We start from the raw sequence: 20,018 nt of genomic DNA, 5'->3' as shown, positions 1-20,018 counted from the left end.
TCGGGAGACTGCCGCTTTTTATTCATTATCACCGACCGACATTGTTTCTTCACCTTCTACGGAGAACGACAGCGCGTTGTTTATCGATCATTCTGTACCTGGAGTTTCAAGGTACAATCTGCGACCACGAAACCGGATTTAGTTCAGGGCCTGACAATACGTTTTGTAATAGAATAGGAAAGTGTGATTGGGATTCTGTACCCACAAGAAACCAAAGTTAAGCCAGTCCTTTGCCATTCCTCTGCTGCATGTGAGAAGAGGCAGGGACCGGCAAAGCTACCTTCAAGCAAGATTGGCCATGTGGTGAAGTGCCACCTATGGATGAACTAAAAAGCCTAACAGTGAGGCTTCTTAAACGGACACTGAGAAACTATGCCCATGTTTGGGGCCACTCGTACTGATGATACTGATCACGTTGCTGGAACTGGGCCTGTCTATCGAAGGCCATGGTTCCCTAGGACCAAATGGATACTGATCACAATAACAGCTTGTATTGCAATTACATTGATACCTGTATTATGGTACTTAAACATATGCACCCACTCAATACGCTATTGCCCACTGCAAGTGTTTCTACTGTGTCCCTACCATATGTGCATTTGCATACTCTTCGTCCCCAAGAACTCAGACAGAGAAGGGTACGATAACACCCTCTTCATGATAATGAATGCAACACAGGCCATTCTGAATAAGACGAATTGCTTGGTCTGCTCACATCTGCCACAACATGGGGAGAAGGGGTTGGGCTGGTATATACATCCTCTCCCTTTAACCACTCAGTGTTATGCATCGCTTAGGGCACTATTTTTCAGTAGATGGAATGACAGTGTGACTGGAAATTTCGATGTTATGAATCTCAATGAATTTGAAAGATTAGTGCTAGCACCCCTGGGATGTTCAGTGTTTGCAAACAGAAGCAAGCCAAATGTTGCTTCCATTAGACCTTCTGATAGGCAATCCAGACCATATCAATCTATGATTACCTTCAAGATGTCTCCTGTGGGCAATAAGGATGCCATGCCTCCTTCCTACACCATTAACAATGGTCCGCACTCTGTCCCATTCTGTATACGAAAGGAGGGTTCCCAACCAATGGGCTCGTCTGATAGATGCATGAACACAGCTGTACCGGCAAGTGAAGGTGGGCCTTTGTACATAGGGGGTCCCGACTATTTTGTTTGTGTTGACGAAGCATTCCCATGGCTGCCTAGAGACTGGAAGGATACATGCTATTTAGGGGTACTCCTGCCAGGTGTATATATTGCTACTACTGCTGAAGTGTCCAAGACTCGTCCCCGGCAGGATGAGGATGCTGACACGCCCCTGCAGATTCTGGGGGACATTGCCAAGTCTTTTGTATCATTCTGGGAGCAGATAATAAACTCACAAGACATTCGGAAACTGGCTAGGGTTTTGGAGAAAACCATTAACGAAACTACCGACTTCTTATACAATATGACGCTGGAGCAGAAAGCTATTAGATTAGTAGCTCTCCAAAACAGCATGGTGTTATACATCATTCTGGCTGAACGTGGTGGTGTTTGCAAAATGGTGGGATCTGCGTGTTGCGTTTTCATACCCGGTTCCTCCCCCACCATATTCAAAGCAATAAAAAGGTTACATATCTTGAGCACTGAAATACATGTTCCAGAGGGAAGCTGGGACCTTAGTGCATGGTTCTGTGACTTGTTACGGACTTGGGGCTGGAAAATATTTTCGGTCCTAGCTATAATTCTCAGCATAGTGTTGTTCTGTTGTTGTTGCATTCAGTGCCTATCTGCCATTTGCTCCATGACAGGGGGTAGCTGTGCACAAGCCATTGGGAAACAAACTGAAACATAGCACACGCCTGTCTAAAAATGTCAACAATGCCTTGGTCATGCAGGATGTTACTATAAAGGAGTTCATGGCAATCAATGTTTATGATGATAACGATTCAAGGTTGTTCCGATGATGACACATGGTCTTCTGATGATGCAATGTTTGGATAAAGCTCTTGGCTTAGGCCAAAAGGAGGGTTTGTGAAAATGTATTTGCTATAATACTGCCTGATAATATACGTTGGCCTAAGTACATTCGCATCACACAATAACATCACAATGAATGAACTTGAATAAGCTGACTACGTTGCCATTTTGTTTTAGCCGCCATTTTGATTGCTCTCTGTTCTCTGCTCCATGCTCAGATTCTGTGTTTTCGGCCTAAACGCGGTAAGAGACCGCTGCATAAACTTTAGGATGCTTATATAGGCAGGAATGTCAAAGTTACTGAGCGTATTGTTTGTCTTACACTGCAGAACCTTGAAGCTATACATGAGCACAACTAATCAGAAACGTAGGTGCCATCCTGTCCAGGCAGTGCCGTCCCCAGTAAGCAGTAAAATAGAATAATGTGCAGCTGAACGTGTTCCTCTGCAGAAACCCTTATTTTCTCTGCTTTAGGAATGACTGACCATAGACCGAAAGAGCTATAGTAGATAACATAAGCGAGTAGCGCTAGGAATGTTACCTTGTAGTAGAGAACGCGATATGCCCCCGCATACAAATTCGCCTTGTTGCCAGACAGTAAATTGTCTCATGGAAGACGGCGTAGAATGTTATAACAATGTTTAGGTAAGCCAATCACGTATGTAGGTCGTGAACCCTAGCTCTTGCGTTACATGTAGGGGGCTTGCCAATGTTGTCTAGAACTCCGGATAATCATATAAATGTATGTATTTGTTCGATTCTCTCTCTCTCTCTCTCTCTCTCTCTCTCCCCCCCCTCTCCTCCCTCCCTCCCTCCACCCCCCCCTGCCTCTCATGGTGTCTGCATGAGAACCTAGTAGCTACTTGTTGTTAATACATGCATTTGTGACTTTGTACCTCGTGACTGGCATATTTCTATTGTGTGGTAGAAAGCCTGATTCTTTTGGTTCTTTCAGCTCCAGTACCTTCCTCCTCTCATCCATAGTGGGTACCCCTGGGTTGGGGAGGTGTCAACACACCCCAGGGGGGTGGTGGCCCCGCTCAAGCCTCCACGCCTTCTCTGCTAGCTTCCGCCATGCTTCTCTGCTGGACACCCCGTAGACACCTGTCTGGGGGGAGCACAAAGCCTGTCCGATGAATTCAGCCAGGTGTAGGGACGATTCGCGCCTTGCTCCCCAGATCAGCTTGCTCCACCAGTCTGAACAGCCTTCGCTCCTGGAGCCCGGGTCCTCCTGCCGGGGGTGGGAGGGCCTCACCTGGCCTCTGCCTGCTTGCTGTCTCTCTGGGGCTGCAGTGTGGCTCCTTTTTCTTTTTCTTTTTTTTTTTTATTGAATAACTATAGTTTGAATTCATAAAACAAACTTTTGCTTCAAAGAATAAGCGAATTAACCAGGAAAAGAAGAAAGAGAAACAGCCAAACGAACAAGAAAAAAAGGACATAGGAGAAAAAAATAAATAAAAAAAACACAAGTCGTGCACCACGAGCACTCACAGGGATTAGCACCACCGATACTAAGGTTTAAACGTCAGCTTTCAAAATCATATCAAAGTAATTCACAGTTGCACATGCAAGTTTTATGTTGGAACCGGAAATAACCCTAGCCCACCACCCCTCCATATCATCATCTGAAGGTACAAATTGTCCGAGATGTAAAGATGGTTAAGTGGCAGTCTGCGTGCATTCAATTAGCAGATGTTTGGCTGTTTCAATCAAATCTCCACAGAAACGGCAGAGATTATCTTTTAAGGAGTTGTCCTTTCTTTGCCAAAGAATTTCCTTGGTTTTTAGAATGTTGGCTCGGAACCTTAGAAATTGTTCTCGATGATAACGAGACGGACAGTGCTGGTTCATTTAGTTTCCTACAATCGCCGCCCATCAATTTTGTTGACTTCAGCTTTAGTCTTAAGTCGTTATTGATGATCCACGCCCAGTTGTCGAATTTCTTTTTTGCGTGTTGTGGGCGAGTTAAAAGTTCTTGGTTACTGACGTTTGCTGCAGATAGAAAAGCCGATAATTTACAAAACCATGTATTAAGAAGGTCTTGATTGTTCGGCGTCTGGTTGTTGGCAAAGAGTTTATATGCCGGTGCCGGTGATTTTATGGACATTTTGCGCATTGCTGCTATTGAGTTCCAAACCACTCGCATATGCAATGAGTTGATCGCAATTTCGTATCTCAATATAGCTATCGATGTTGATTGTGGTAGCTTCAGAACTTTCTGGCAAAAGCGACCTTCTAAGACATGCCAAGTTGTCTCGCTTATGTTCCAACCAGCCACAGCCCCAAAGATTATTATTCAAACTACTTTTTGTTGATAGAATTTGGAGGACGGGTTCCAGTGAGAATTTTCCATCGTTCCTGTTGATTTTTGCAGCTTGCAGAGCTAGCTTTGTCATTTTTGATGTTAGTTCCGTGACCCATTGCTCTTCTCTGATGGAATTATTAAATTGGATTCCCAAATATCTTATCGCGTCAACAGATGATATGTTGGTTTCAGCAATTTTCCACCTAAATGCTTTGGCTTTTTTACTTCTGACGTTTCCAACAGACATAATCTTTGTTTTTGTGGTGTTTATTGACAATTCATTTAGAACCATCCACGTTTGCAGACCTGTTAATAGACGCTGCAGCCCAATTTGAGTTCTGTCCATCAGAACCAAGTCGTCCGCGTAGACTATACATTTGATCGGAGTTTGATTTATCTTAGGCGGGAAGCATGAAACTTGGTTAAGATAGATTGGTAAATCAGCCAGTAATAGTTTGAATAGCTCCGCGGCTAAAGGGCATCCTTGCTTGACACCTTTGTGCGTCATGATGGATTTGGATAGCACACCGCTGTTGTTTAGCCTGACTTTAATTGATGTGTAATCGTGAAGAGCGATAATTGGTTCCAGAATAGATGCCGGACAGCTCCATTTTAGCAATTTCGCCCATAATAAACTGCGATTCGCACCATCGAACGCTTGTTTGCAAAATGTATCTTACCATTCTTCTTTAAGGTTTCCAGTTTTAAAATTGTCAGAATAAGCAGATTTACGTCCACTCCAACCCCCTTTGTGAATCCGGTTTGCCATATGTCGTTTATGTTCGACGTTTCTGCCCATTTTGCGAGTTTAATGCGCAAGTTCGAACCAAATATTTTTCCAATCGTATCTAGCAAGGCAATTGGGCGATAGTTGTTCGGATCGTCCCAACTGCCCCGCTTGTGAATTGGCACCACAATCGTGGTCATCCATGATTCCGGCAATTTTTTGGCCAGGCTAATTTTGGTGAATAGCTTTCCGATGAAATCCGCCCACTCGCTTGGATGTTTTTTTAGATCGATGTTTGAAATCAAATCTGGACCAGCGGCACGCGAGATCTTCAAGGCATTAATTGCACGGACGAGTTCATCGTGCTCCATCTGTACATCCCACTGATTGTCAACAGTGCTGATCGTTATCGCGACTTCAGATTCAGGTTTTTTGAAAACCGAGGAAAAATGTAAGTCCCATGCGTCAGCTGATATGGTGTTTATTAGATGTGGAGTACATTTTGAAAGATCCATATTCAGGATCTTCCAGATGTCACTTGTGTTCTTTGTCATGATTAGACGCAGCATATACTCAGCACGATCTTGCTCGATGATAATTGCATGCGACCTTGCCCAATTTCGATAGATCGTGCGTCTTGATTTTGTCGCTTTTTGGACATCCATACTTGGTAAGCATTTTCTTAGTTTCCTCAGATCTTTCCGCAAGACCTTTTTTGCATCTTGTAACACCTTACAGTATATATGTCGGTGAGTCCGTCCAATATTTTGTGAGGTTTTTCCGGGCACGTTGAAGTCTGTTAGCAGCGGAGTATAATCAGGCCCTTGAGTAGCTGGATTGTTCAGTAGCTTCACTCCAAGATCTTGAAACTGGTTGCCACTTAGTCGTAGACGATTTCCACTAGAGTTTATTTCTAAGGTGTCATTGATGGAACTCTTCGGCTGATACATATCCGCCAGCAAAGTTGTAATAGGCTATGATCGCTATATTTCATTTTTTTTATTTGTAGATCAACTAACTTGGGTTCAAGATTACTTGAAATCCATATGTAGTCGAGAATGCTGTGTGAAGAATCACGATTCCAGGTTGGCTTGGCGGGAATATCCCCTTTTGTTGTTCCATTCAGCATGTGTAGATCGCGCACACTCATGGCAGTCTGCCAGCTTTGCTCTCCGTCTTCAATCGCGTCGTTCGGCAACAACTGATAGCTTTTCAAGGGAAGATCGAACTGGAACCAAGTGCAGTTCAGATCTCCACAGCAGATGACTGACAAGTTGTTATATGCTAGCATCGCGTCGTCAATTAAGTGTGTGATTGCCAATATGAGAGCAGCTGAACTGATCTTTGTTGAGTACCAGTAAATATTTACAAACAGTAAGTGTTGCTTCTCTGTGCGATTTTTTCGCGTTGTGTGCATGATGGTACCTTGCACGTATGGGTTAGGATTTAATGACTCAGGCGCAGACCAGGATTGAGTTATCCTCACCATTGTTATAAGGCCTGAACTTGGGCGGCCTTTGGCATTTTTAACAGCAGCGTTTAATAAGATATTAAATCCGTCGCAGATGGAAGGTGTGCAAAGCCATGTTTCCTGCAAGCATATAATAAAGACGTTTTCCAAAGGTGTCTCAAAGTCATTAAATAGATGTTTATATCCACAGGTGTTGCAGGAAATAAGTGAGATTGGATTTTCACTTTTGGTTAGTCATGGCTAGTGCTGATTTCTAGCCTGGTTTTGCTTGAATTGTTTCGGTGGGGCATTTCTTTGCAACAGATGGTCCGGTCTTGTGCTCATGGTGACACACATAGACTGCCTTAGTGCAGCCGAATCAACAGGTTTCTTTTGTTGCTCGTTTCCTTCTTTTACTCTTTCTGTGCGCATGGGGTCATCTTGATCTGGTTCAGGCAGGATTTCAAAGCCGAAGAACAGCAGCTCGTCGCTAGCCTTTAGAAGAGTGCTGCGTACGCTTACTGAGTTGATATGAAGCAGCACCTGGTCTGAACATTTTTCAGTGGCGTATTCAACGATCCGTAGGTCGTCTGAATCAATGGTTCGTGGCGAAGGCACGCATTTAAATAATTTCGTAATGTTTGCTCGGTTGAGGTTTACTTCAGCGTCATCGCTTTGGATGTTTTGTAGACGTAATTTACGGCAGCCAAGTGGGTCTTTGGTGTGATTATTCTCATGAACTCTGCTTTTAAAATGAACGCGTTGATTTCGTTGATTCGATGTAAGTGTTGGATTCAGCTGCGACACAGATACACGAGCCTGAGAAGATTTTGCTAAGCCCACAATGCCTGTTTGCTGGCGCTCAACCATTGGTTTCACTACTTTTACAGGGCCATTGTTTGGGTTCTCGTCAGATATATGAGTTGGGACGACCAGATGCCAGGATGAAATGCTTTCTGCGTCATGGTCGTCTTGAAGCGAGTATGTAGACAAGTCGCATAGATTTGTTGAGATGGATGCAATTGTAGTGAAGCTTGTCTCAGAGTCAGAAATGATTCTTCTTCGTTTCAAGAAAGGTTTATGGTTTTCTTGAGTTGGATGAGCACGGATTGCCTTGTTTGAGGCAGAGTCGGGCTTGGTCTTTTTGTGGCCCTCGTTGCGTTTAAATAAGCTCAGTCTCGGGGGCGTGGATAGGTTCCTTATAAATGCTTTGGTCTTAGAGGAACCCACTGGTTTAGAGTGCATTGTTGTTTTCCCACTTACTTTTTTCCCCAACTATATTCTTAACAATTTTAGGTGGGATAATTGAAGTGGTTTTTGCTGGGCCAGTGAAGATGCCGAAGGAAGAAAAGTGGCTGCTGGGCAGAACAGATTGTGATTGACTGTTGTCCTGGTGCGAATCAATGCTGACGTCTTTTATGCATTTATCATTCGGTTGGCTTCCGTGACATCCAGAGCAGTTCTCCTTGTCAACGGTAAGGTCGGCGTCCAGACTAGTATGCAGGGACTTCTTTCCATCTAACCTAGTTGGATTGTTGATATTTTGTCGACAATCTACTTCGTTACTTTTTGTTGCGCTGTCAGCAACCATTGAAACTGGAATAGGTGCTGTTATGCTTCCAACAGATCGTATGTTGGAGGTTTTCTTAACAGGCTGCTTGGTGCATGCACCATCATGCTCAAGCATCATATAGCATTGACATTTTTGTGTTGACTTCAGAGCTTCTATCAGGCCATCGACTAGTTTCTCCTGTTGGCAACTATTTCGGAGAGCTAAGTCGTATTGCCTTTGTTGCCACGCTGCAGTTCGCTCGGCTTCTGCCTGAATTTTATCTTTTAAGTACATATTTGACTTTTCAGCTTCAACCATTTTCTGGGTTAGGTTCACTAGGAGTGCCGCTTGGTCCTAAATCAGTTCACTTAATGCTTCATAGAGTTTAACGAAGGGAATCATCGCCAAGGAAGATGCCGCTAGAACATTATTGTGAATTTGCATCGCAGCGGCCGACGAGATGCTGGCTTTTGCGGGAGTTTGTCCATTGTTCTCTGCGCCACTAGTCGAAAGACACAAGGAGTCTTTAAATTGAGCGTGTGCTGCAGTTGTCGGATTGACTTTTCATGCCGACTCAAGGCCATTAATACTTTTGCTTTTCCTTCTGGGCGCCATCGGGGTGCTTGTAATTGGTTTATCAAGCTCAAGCATTGGAGACGGCACGGTATCCTTTAAAGGTTTCCTTGTTGCCGTGTTCATGTTGTTAGCATTACCTATATCCAGACATGAAGACATGAGTGGGCGCTGTGATGTCTGAGCTGGATGTTGTGGCATGGACTCTCGGTGAGTGTCCAGGACAGGTTGAGTGGACAGTCCATGGCTAGGGTCGCGGACATAAAGATTGCCATCCTCCCGCAGATTGCGGTTGGCCAAGGGCCGAGATCGATTGCTTAAGGCTGGCAACATGCTGCCCTGCAGATATTTTTCCTGTGGTGTATCAACAGGGTTGCAGCACGTAGTTATGTCATGTGTTTCATTAGAAAGCAATATTGATGGATTTGGAATTTGGCTTGCAGCATTGTCGAGATGCTTTCTGTGGAGTGTCGGATGGTAACGTATCACCTTGCCTCTGGAAGGGCACATCCCCATATGGGTGGCATGAAATTGAATCCGATGCAGATTTTTCGTCATAACATCAGACGAGTCATGGAAGAGGTCTTGAGAAATTCTCGCTTGACAAGCTGTCGCCCCCACCATCTCTAAATCGCTGTTATGAGCAGCATGGCTGCCTAGGTGGGTTGCATTTGCCTTGGCCACAATGTGACAGACGTTTTGATCCACAACTGAAGGTTGTTCCGGCTCAGAGTGCGCCTACCCAGTTTGATGGGTGCTATCTAGGCATTTCTGGCTTTCCTGGATTGTCGGTAGTGCTTGTTCATGGTCATTGGAGACAGATACAGCGTGAGAAGCCGCCATCATGTCGGCGTCCATAATCTCAAATGGTGAAAAGAACGTCTCCGGAGATACAGGACTAGAGATTTTCTCATGTGACTCACAGATCGACTGTGATATTGGTTCTAAGTTATTTAGTGATAGCAGAGTGATTTGTGGATATGCAGTCTCATTTTGCAGATCGGGCTGCACCAACTCGGTAACAGTAGATGCATCAATGCCGTTTGTAGCAGATAATGAGACATTAATGTTAAGTGCGGCATCCACTGGGACAGCATCGTCTGTAGGGCCGTTATGTTTTGTAAGGGGAGGCAAGACGATAGTGGGTCTAGCTGCACCCGAACCAACGAGAGAGTTATAGTCCGACCCCACAATCGTCGCATCGACCGCGTCAGGCGCATTGATCGTTTCTGCACTGATGAGCAGCTCGCTTGGAGAAACGAGTGTCGGCAAGGTAACTACCTTGCCGTCCAGCGTTGCAGCCTTGTTCAGGGCAGTTCATGGATTCAACATGCGGCGCTGCTGTAGAGTTTTGTGGTGAGTCTGGGGCCCAGATTTCTTGTTCATATGGTCCGTCATGGGTCGGACTGGGGCAGGCTGGGAACTCGTTGCTGATCTCCGCGCCGCGCTCCGCACCCACAATCAATTTAAATAGCAAACACAAACGTAGGACTCCAATAGCAAACACGTTGTGCAGCTCCTCAAGGAAAAAACACAGTGAGACTGGGGCAGACTGTGAACTCGTTGCCGAACTCCGCTTCTTGGGACACAGATGACCCGTCGCGGTGTTGTGCAGCATGGTCCCTGTAGATTTCTCGGTTTCTTTTTCCCTTTTTCTGTTATGTTCACTTTATTTGTTTATTAATATATTCCTTACTTCTGGCGGCGAGTGGGTGACCCATCTGCTGGGCCCAGAAGGCCCTTCTTCACAGCTCCTCCCTGGATGGGTAGATGTGTTCTCTCCCGGAGCCGGCATGCTACGGTGCTCTCACGCTGGCAGGTTGCAGTGCCAGACCAATCCTCCTCCCCAGGGTCGAGGCGAGAGTATTAACAGTGGGGGACTCCTCCAGTCCTGTCTCCTCTTCCCAGCAAGGGTGTCTCAGGTTCCTCTGTTTGGTCCTGCTGTGGCCCCCTCCTCTCTGCTCCACGGTGCACATGCTGCATCGCTGTCTGGGGTGCTAGGCCTTGCCTCGGCCCCCTTGCCGTGAGGTCTGCGCTAGACCGGACCTTGCGTATCACTTTCTTCACCACAGGCCAGGCCGTCACCTCTCTTGCCTCTCCTTTCAATGTGGCTATCTCTGCTGTTCGTGGGCAGAATTTCCCCAAAGTTGGAGCGGGGGCACCCAGGGTGCTGCCCATGTGGGGGCTGCCCTCTGCTCAGATCGCAGCAGGAGGGAAAGGGGGAGGCGGGTCAGAACCCCTTTACGTCCTGCAGTGCGGAGCTGACGGAAGGCTCAGCTATCCTATATGCACCCCCTGGTGGCCTCACAGCACACCTAATTTAAATAGCAGTAACTACCCCTGTAATTTTATGTACATCCAAGCATGGACTTGATTCCCCATCAAGATTTGACTGCTACAATGGGACAAGCTAGATTAAATGCTGTTGCCTCGCTTTACGGACTCAAAGATGAAGCTGCATTTGTAGCAGAAGGCCAGGGAGTGAATTGCTGATGTAGAGTTAGGGGATGAATATAACAGAATCTCCAAACATATAGCTTCAACTGGAGCAGGTGTTCTTTTGTAAGCACTTCAATGCTGAGGTTTAATTCTAAAGGTTCTAAGAAATATGCGACATTTGAAGGAGATTTCTTCACATTTCTCCAGAGTAAAGACAGGGTTAGCACAGTAAACACATCCTTTGTGGATATGTTTTCTGTATTATATCTAACATTTATTATATCCAACTAAAATGTATTAAAAATTGAAGTGACTACAATTCGAAGTGTGAAATCCTGGAGAGAAAACTCAATAAAAATAAACTTGCCTTGCTTTTCTAAAGTCAGGAAGCACTGGCGTAGAAAAAGCAGGGAACATGTGGGGTGCTGCTTAAGGATTTGGTGCTACTGGGGAATTCTGGGGATGTTAAAGGAGAGCATCTTTGCTTCCTCTCCTAGCGAAAGACAAGAAGGGTATCAATGATACATAACTAGGGACTATGCAGTATCATTAGAAAGGTCAGATCCTTGGACATTCACAGAAATATAGCTTCAACAAAAGCACATCAACAGAACACCATTGACCTCCATTGAGTTCACCTGGTGCTCTCTAACCTGTAAACCTCTGTATCCCCCTTTACCATATCCGAATTGTACCCTTGATATTCTATTCTTTTAAGAGCATTCATATAACTCTTCCTCATTAACCTATCTCCTTATTGGATAGGATTCAGGTACTTCCCAGAGAGGTCCACACTATACTTTCTACTGCACTTACTCAGTCTAACCCTACCCATGGGTGGTTGCACTTACTCTCCTCTGAGCACGACCCTGAGAACTTCGCCATGAGCACCACAGCACCTATCCCTCACCCCCTCCCCTCTGCACTTGCAAGTCGTGAACACTCACAAGGCATAGTAGGTTCGCCTCCCCTCCCTTTTATTCTCATTATTTGTTTGTACTTTTAATTCAATTATTTATCTTTGTTGTAATTCACTGTCTACCTTCCTCTGTCCTCACGCTGTTGCCCTGTGGACGCTTTGAAACAGTTTTGCTAATTGTAGAATTGTCTAACAAGTGACTAATAAATAAATAAATAAATAAATAAAATAAACCGCAGCTCATGCATACATCTGTTCACACTATATAAACTGCAGGACATGCATAGACCTATTTGCCAAAGGTACTGTAGCTAAAATCATTCAATGGCTGTTGTCCATCAAATACTTTCTACTCAAGGAACCTGTAGCAACAAACAAAGCATGGCCTACCTCAAGGTGGTGCTGTGCGACTGGAGAAAAGACCACCTCGAAGGAGAAGATGTGCCCTTGCCTCCTTCCACCTAACCCACTGTTGGACTGGTGGTGAATGCTACAACAAATTGTGTCCACGGAAAGCCCTCTTTGGCAATAGTGTTAGTACTTATTCGATTTAGCTTCAAAGAACTACTGAAGCTACATGCAACAACATTTTAATAATACACATTTTTCATTTTTGCAAGTCATTTCTTTCCTGGAAAGTTTTTCATCATTGGTCTGCATTTAATATATTTTTAGTTGATTTACAAACCCCAAAAAGTCTTCAAGCCTACAAATGAAAATTCACTACAATTCTACAAACATTGATGTTTTCACAACTGTACACTGTTCATCGACTTTGCTCTATGTTTTTCAAGGATCTGTCTCTTTATCATCAGGAGATCAACACTTCAGTCGCAAATCAATGTAGGCAAACGTATACATTCGTAGTTACATTTCATTACTTGCTCTGGTTTTGTCACAGCCTTTTTACTTCCGGACTATAGAGTTATGAAGTACATTGAGGGGATTGCACATCTCTTCCTTCCTTCCCCGCTCACCTGTATGCTTGTTGGTCTGGTAGTGTGGCTACACTAAAAAAAGAAAATCATCCGCTGAAAATATATCCTTCCTGTCCACACCAACACCTTAATTCCCCTGCTTTTGAGGGCTGGTGTAAGACATATGGATGGATGATGGAGGAGCGAGGGACAAGGTCCCTCTCCTCACAAATCGAAACTGAAAGGCCAGCATTAATGCTAGCCAATATTTCTGCTTTGTACAATCATGACCCTGACTCCCTGGCTGGTGATTGAAGGAAAAACGAAATAGTCAATGATGGAACAACTCTTCTGCCGATTCCTCTTACGGTAACATCTCTCCTTTTTGTAACGTTGTGATCGACTGATGGTGGCAACTAAAGTCGGTCCCGTCCGTCCCTCCCTAACAAGAAATTCAGAGGTTGGTTCTTCTGTTTGGCAGGGGACTACAACGTCATAAAGGTCACCAAGTAGGCACAATAAATGCACAGTCTCGAATCAGAGAACGTTACGTGGAGACAGAAAGAAAATACAGAACTGGTTGCTGAAGGGGAGGGCTATTTTTAGAAACGGAAGTGGGGAACGTCAGATGTTATTTGGATCTTCTCTTGAACTGGATGATGAACAATGAACAAAGTGCATGGCTATATTCAGGATTCCCCTGTTGGGGATGAGGTACAGTTTAAGAACCAGAATAGCATGGACAAACAGTGCAATATACCAATTTGCAGCAGTCTCACCTGTGCTAGACTATAGACTCTGTCTGTGAACCTGTGCAGCCCTACACAGAGGTTCATAGACAACATCTACTCCCTTCAGATTCTCAATACCCAAGAAAGGGTGTGCTGCTCGTGTCTGGGGGGCCTTCTGGTAGCCTCACCTGTAGAGCAGCAGCTTGTTCACGCAGGCATTGACGAGCAGCGAGGGATCCCGGGCTTCTCTGCTGATCCACGAGCGGGCAGATATGTTGGTGATGCAGCTGCCTTCATTCACCACCAGGCGCTTGGCTTTGGTCAGCTTTCCTGCAGTATAGGGAACAGAATACACAGGAAACACAGGGATTTAAAACACTAAAAGAATACAATGTTTATTGTACATGTTCAGTCAAAATGTGTTTTCTTTTGGAACGATTTGTCTGGCTTTCAGTTCAACCATTTCAGGTGGTTTTACAATATTTACACTGCTGTCAGCAGATAAATATTGCATCCCTTACTCGAGACCTGAAAAAGAAGCTGATGTTTTTTTTTTTATTTTTTTTTATTTTATTTGTTGTTTTTCGATACCAATATCTTTACAACATTTTCCTAAAATTAATTCCTTAATTACAAAACTTGGAACAATACATTAAAATAATACATTTCAATGCATTGTACCTAAAAATAGCAGAATACTAGAAAACTCCAGTATATTGTCATAACTTTTAGTCTTTACAGCTGATATGACTTAACAGCACCTATTAACAATGAAAGCACATAAAATATCATTATAAACACTTGATACCATCAAATCTAAAATCACATAAAAAGCCTGAATTTAGACATAATCATTTACATCAATACACACTACTCCTTTTGTAGTAAATAGACAACAATTATATGACTTGAACTTGATTTTGATTTGGCTTGAAGATCACATGACTTATTCCCCACACCAGTTTCACAAGGAGTTTTTAAGCGATAAACTCTTCTCAATAATAAACAACAACTGTGTTAAGTCAATAATCAATGACATTCGATAGCCCCACATACATTGAGACCACAGCATTTCACTTTGGTATACAGGTGTTGAGCTTTGATATTTTAACAGACTGTTTTGTCGTGATTTTTCAAAATATGCACATTGTAAAACAAGATGCTTCAGCGTTTCTTTTTGCGAGTTATCGCAAAATCTGCAACCCCCATTTACCAAGACAGAACAATTTAGCCAATTTTTAGTTCGCTCTAGTGTTGGAATTAAATTAAATTTAAATCTCATGTACATAGTGCGCATCTTCTGACAAGGACACAATTTCAGATATATTGGTAGACATGACTGTTTATGCCGATATTTTGCATACTCCTTGTATAGAAGATATCCCCCAATTTTATCTGAGTTAGTTGCCCAATCAAGTTGTATGAGTTTAAGCTTTACAATCTGAGGACGATTTATAAGGTCGTCGCTTACCATTCCTATTTTTACAAGCTCTTTATCGCACCTTTGACCTTCAATCGCCACTGACACAGGTTTGCCCTTTTTTATCATGTGTAGAAGGTCTTCATACAGTGAGTTTGGTAAAGGCTCCAAGATTTTAGCATAAGAAACAAGCTTTCTCCATAGGTGTTTGGTAGCCAAGGAAGATAGACCTATTTCATGAATGATGATAGAATTCGGAAGTGACATAGGCAAGTGTAAAACCGTCTTCCAAATTTTCCCTTGTAATTTATTTAATGTGGGACCAATTTCAACATAACACAAGTCTAAGCCATATAAGATAATTGCTTCAACTTTAAGTTTATAAAATTCTAATAATGGAATTATAGAAAATGTACAAATTCTTAGGTAGATTAGTTTCATTTGTGCAATCAAGGGCATTGCTTCAATAGAAATTTCTCTACTCCATTTAGCACATGAGTCGGAGTTATTCAAGTTATAACCCAAATAAATCATGCCTAAGGCACGTGGAATCAAATTACCATTTATTTTCCACTGGTATCGTACCAATTTTCTTCTGTTTGAGAATACCAGGATATGAGACTTATTTGGGTTTAATTGTAAATTACGTTTCTCACAAAAATCGCTAAGACAAGCTAGTTTGCGTTGAAGCCCAAAGGGTGTAACGTCAAACATTACCAAGTCATCAGCGAACGCTAGCCAATCTAGGCAAAGGTCCCCTATTTTAAGCGCAAAAGAATTACACGTTGACCATATAGAAGCAATTTCAGACAAATATAGGTTAAACAGGGTTGCAGCAAGGTTACAACCCTGTTTCACCCCTATATATGTACTAATTGATGGGGTCAAAGATCCTTCTTTATCCAGCTTGATCCTGTAGCTTGTGTTCGTATGAAGCATGATAATCATTGCTATCAGGTGCAACGGAATTTGCATATCCTGCATCCTTAGCCACAACAGTTGTCTAATCACAGAGTCAAAGGCTCCTGATATATCTACTAGCGCCATATATACTGGCCCATGATCCTTCACTCTGGAAATTTTCAATATGTGAGCTAACAGCGTTGCATTTAGCTGCGTACCCATACCTTTACGAAAACCAGTCTGAAACCTCGAGAGGATTTCCTGTTTCGAGATAAACTCATTTAGGTCCTTCAGAATTAGTGCTGAAAAGATTTTTGCAAAGGTGTCAATGAGGGCTATGGGTCTGAAGTTGGCTGGATCATTCAGAGGACCTTTTTTATGTAATGGAATTACAATCGCAGATACCCATGACTCAGGGATTGACTTTATTTTAAATACACAATCCAGCCTCCTTAGGATGATTTTTGCCCATAAGTTGGGATCATCCTTGATAACACATGGAGGAATACCATCAGGCCCAGCAGCTTTGGAATATTTTAACTTTGCAATTATATCAATGATGTCACTCAATCCCCAGGGGCAAGTAGAGGGAAGATTACCAACCAAATCGGGAGAAGTTAGGCCACGGAATTTCACAGGCAGAGCATATTTTGCATCGTAAATTTTGGACCAGACTTCTCCACTTACTGCCGAACACAGATCTGGTTTGCCATGCAGTAAGGGATCCTTCAGTGTCACCCAAATTTCCCTCGAATTCTTTCCAACAAGGTTCTGGATCATCCTTTGATTAGTTTCAATGGAACTATGAATTTTAATATATTTGACATCATTCCTATAGTTAGCAAGGATTTTCTTTTTCTCACTTGCATAACCTACTATGTTATCAGATTCTTTCAGCAATTTACGAAGTTCGCTATTCTTTTGTGTTTTCCTTCGAGCTATTTCTACATTATCTCTTTTCGTATGGTCATGTATGCTAGCTACTGTGTGTTCTTTTGCTAAAGTATTGAGATGGCCACATATCATTCTAGCATTTTTCCTTTCCCAAATCAGGAGATCGTCGTTAGACAGTGATTCCACATTAACCTCTAATAAATCTCTGTTAACTAAAAAGTTCAGCTTCCTATATAAATTCACATTCCACCTAATAGAGAGTGCCTTTCGATCAATCTCCAATAGTACCAATGCTGGGATAGTTTCATACATTGGGGTACTACTCACCAACACACACTCCAGAATACAATGATCACTTAGATATGTTTCAATGATCTTACAGCATGAGGTTAATTCAGCCAAAGAGCTTGAGATTACTAAGTAATCTATTGCGGTACGTTTTGTACCACGTGCCCAGGTATAAGCATCAGTTTTTTGATCAAAAGGAACGACCTGCAGATCCCAATCAGATATATATTTGCGCCAAATTATCCCTCTTTCGAATGCCAGTATTTCATAAGATGAGACCATGTCAAATCTATTCATTGTTTCATTGAGATTTGAGTTAAAATCCCCACCCAGAATAATCTGTGCGTGAGGTGCGTCTGTTGCCACTGAAAACAAAACATGATTAACCTTTTCAATGATTTCATCTAGGGATGTTGACACAGGGTTCCAGTATAACGCAACTATTATCATCTGAGTTGGCACACTAGAAGGAAAAGTCACTTCGACCGCTAGAATATCTGGGGAGGAATATATTTGGAGCAGTTTCAATTGGTATCTATGTCTCACCAAAATCGCAAGCCCACCAGACGGACGTCCATGGTTCCCCTTTATCGCATGAGAACAAAATACTACATATCCCTCCAAATAGAGATCCTTAATTGCCATAGTTTCCTGCAAGATAATAATTGCTGGCAAATCAGCACCTAATTTTTTCGAAAACCAATTCATGAAATTGTTGAACCCACAACAATTCCATGAGTTGATAACCACAGTGTCGTTCTATTGTTTTTCGATTCCTGGTATACTGCTTATTAGATTTTGCATCAATGGTTCAAGCCGTGATAGACTTGACGCAATCTTGGCAACAGATTCCGATTGCATTCTCATTTTTTCATGTAGTGTAATGAGCTGATTATCATGTCCATCCATCTGGGTGTTATTCCCGTACATAGATGGTTGGTATTCCACAAATAAAGTGGCATTTTCCATTGATTTGAACATAGACAACTCATAACCTAGCGATTGAAAGTCCTGTAAATGTTTCCAGATTAATGCAGCAATTATTGTATTCTGGAATTTGCATAGCATTCTACCATTAGAATTGTATGGTAAACGAACCCAATCTATATCATTAGATACTAGGTTCCTCAAAGCAGGAATTTGATTAAATACTTTCATGAGAGAGGTACGATTTAGATTTGGTTTATCGACCTTTGCGGGATCCAGAGTCCATCCCATTACCAGTTTCATTTCAGACCCTAAGGAGTGGTAGAACAACCATTTATCCCCACACTCTCCTTCAGACATAGGAAGCGAAGATATGGGCTGATGGTTTGACTGAATATCAGAGGTTTCATTCATAGACTGTGGCTTCAGAATAACAGAATCTTGAATGGCACCAGCATCAATCACAACCTGGACATTTGCGTTGTGAGCGCTGCTATTGAGAATAGCGCCCGCAACTTGACATTCTGAACCAATCTCATCAATGTTTTGCGGCTTTTGAACCAAGTCTGAAATTTTTTTGTCAATTTTTTAAAAAAAAACGTTGTAACTGTGTCTGTATCAGAATGGGGGATAGTGGCGTATTTTCGTCGCTTATGTTGACAGCGGTAAGTTTAGGGTTCAATTTAGTTTCAACTGATGTATTCACTATAGTAGCCTCCTCAATGCTCATGGATTCTGTTTTAAGAGTCCCATACTCAGATGAACCCAAGACAGCCTGACTTTCACTATTGAGTTGTGTGATATCAATATTGTTATCCCCCATACTAACACAATTATTATGCCTTTGTTGCTGAATAAGCTTTTTTTTGCTTTGTTCTTCCATTAATACGGAATTTCTGTTTTTTGGTTTTATTTTGTTATTTTGCTTCGACTTTAGAACAACTTGGGATATCGGTTCTTGAAGATTTGCATTTTTTTGTTTTTTTAAAGCTTTATTATATAATTTTTTTGCTTTTCTAGACATAAAAAATGTACTATGAGTGTCATTTGGTTCTACGTCCAATTCCCCAATGCAATCATGTCCACACTGCGTGGTCTCAGAATTCAAGTCAATCAAGTCTGTCAACACAGAGGGACTATCGGGATTAACAATAACTATGGACGATAAAGGTTCATCCTTTTCATTCAGTACCGCTAACAACCTTTCTGGTGATATTAAGTTTGCCTCAAGGACAATCTTCTCCAACGCCAGGATCCTCTCATGCTGTACTTTTGCTATTTCCGCATATGGCGGAAACAAATTTTCTGTTACAGCTTTTGGAACAGTTACTGGATTTTTACTCAATACATTGTTCCAGTCTACGAACTCAGTTTGGGTAGCCATAGAAGTTCTATTTGGTTTTTCCCCAGCCTTATTCTCATCCGTTAGAGTTTCCAACTTTTGAGTTTGCAGACGTTTTTCACTCATCTGTTGCTCGGCCCAGAACACATGGCATTTTTCCTGAGCAAACAAGTAGCCTTCTATTTTACTCATTCTTGAGTTGATTTCTGCAGTTGCTAGACTCAGGGCACCAATAGCTCCATGCGTATATTCGTGACCCTTGTCCAGCAAATTCAGTATTCTAGTCAAGACTGGAAAATTCTGTAATTCCTGTGAGTTTAGGTCTACCAATGTCTCTTCTAATGGAAAAAGCGGGAGAGAGGAATTTGGCAGCCGCGATTTCTCCAAGTCAATTTCCAGTGACCTGTGCTCGCAGCTCAGTACAGGAGAGTGAGGATCTTTAGTATCAGAAGGAATATATTGATTCTCATGGGAGGGTGAGCTAGCAGAATGTAACAAGTCTCGAGCCCCCCAACCACCTTTAAATTTGTGCGTTTCTTTCAATTGGTTTAGATTTTTTACTATAGCCGCGTGAAAATGAACCTGTTCCCTAAGGCCCATTGACTCAGCAGCAGGAGTAGAAGGCCCATTCGAAAGACGTGTTCGACTATGCAGTTCTGCTAAG

At 42.7% G+C, this 20,018-nt stretch overlaps 1 protein-coding gene across 8 annotated transcripts in view; it reads right to left on the bottom strand.

Moving 5' to 3' along the window:
• Positions 1-20,018, bottom strand: part of WDR13 (WD repeat domain 13) — a 258,747-nt gene that overhangs the window by 75,316 nt on the left and 163,413 nt on the right. For all 8 annotated transcript variants that reach the window (XM_069647513.1, XM_069647515.1, XM_069647514.1 and 5 more), the window contains one exon: positions 13,769-13,910. In XM_069647513.1, the coding sequence (XP_069503614.1) occupies positions 13,769-13,910 (142 nt within the window). The remainder of the gene's footprint in view (positions 1-13,768; positions 13,911-20,018) is intronic.

This window comes from Ambystoma mexicanum, chromosome 2q (assembly GCF_040938575.1).
Source record: "Ambystoma mexicanum isolate Mex_15411 chromosome 2q, UKY_AmexF1_1, whole genome shotgun sequence".
Taxonomy (NCBI): Eukaryota; Metazoa; Chordata; class Amphibia; order Caudata; family Ambystomatidae; genus Ambystoma; species Ambystoma mexicanum.
Note: the sequence above shows the minus strand (reverse complement) of the source record. Positions and strands in the feature narration are given on the sequence as shown.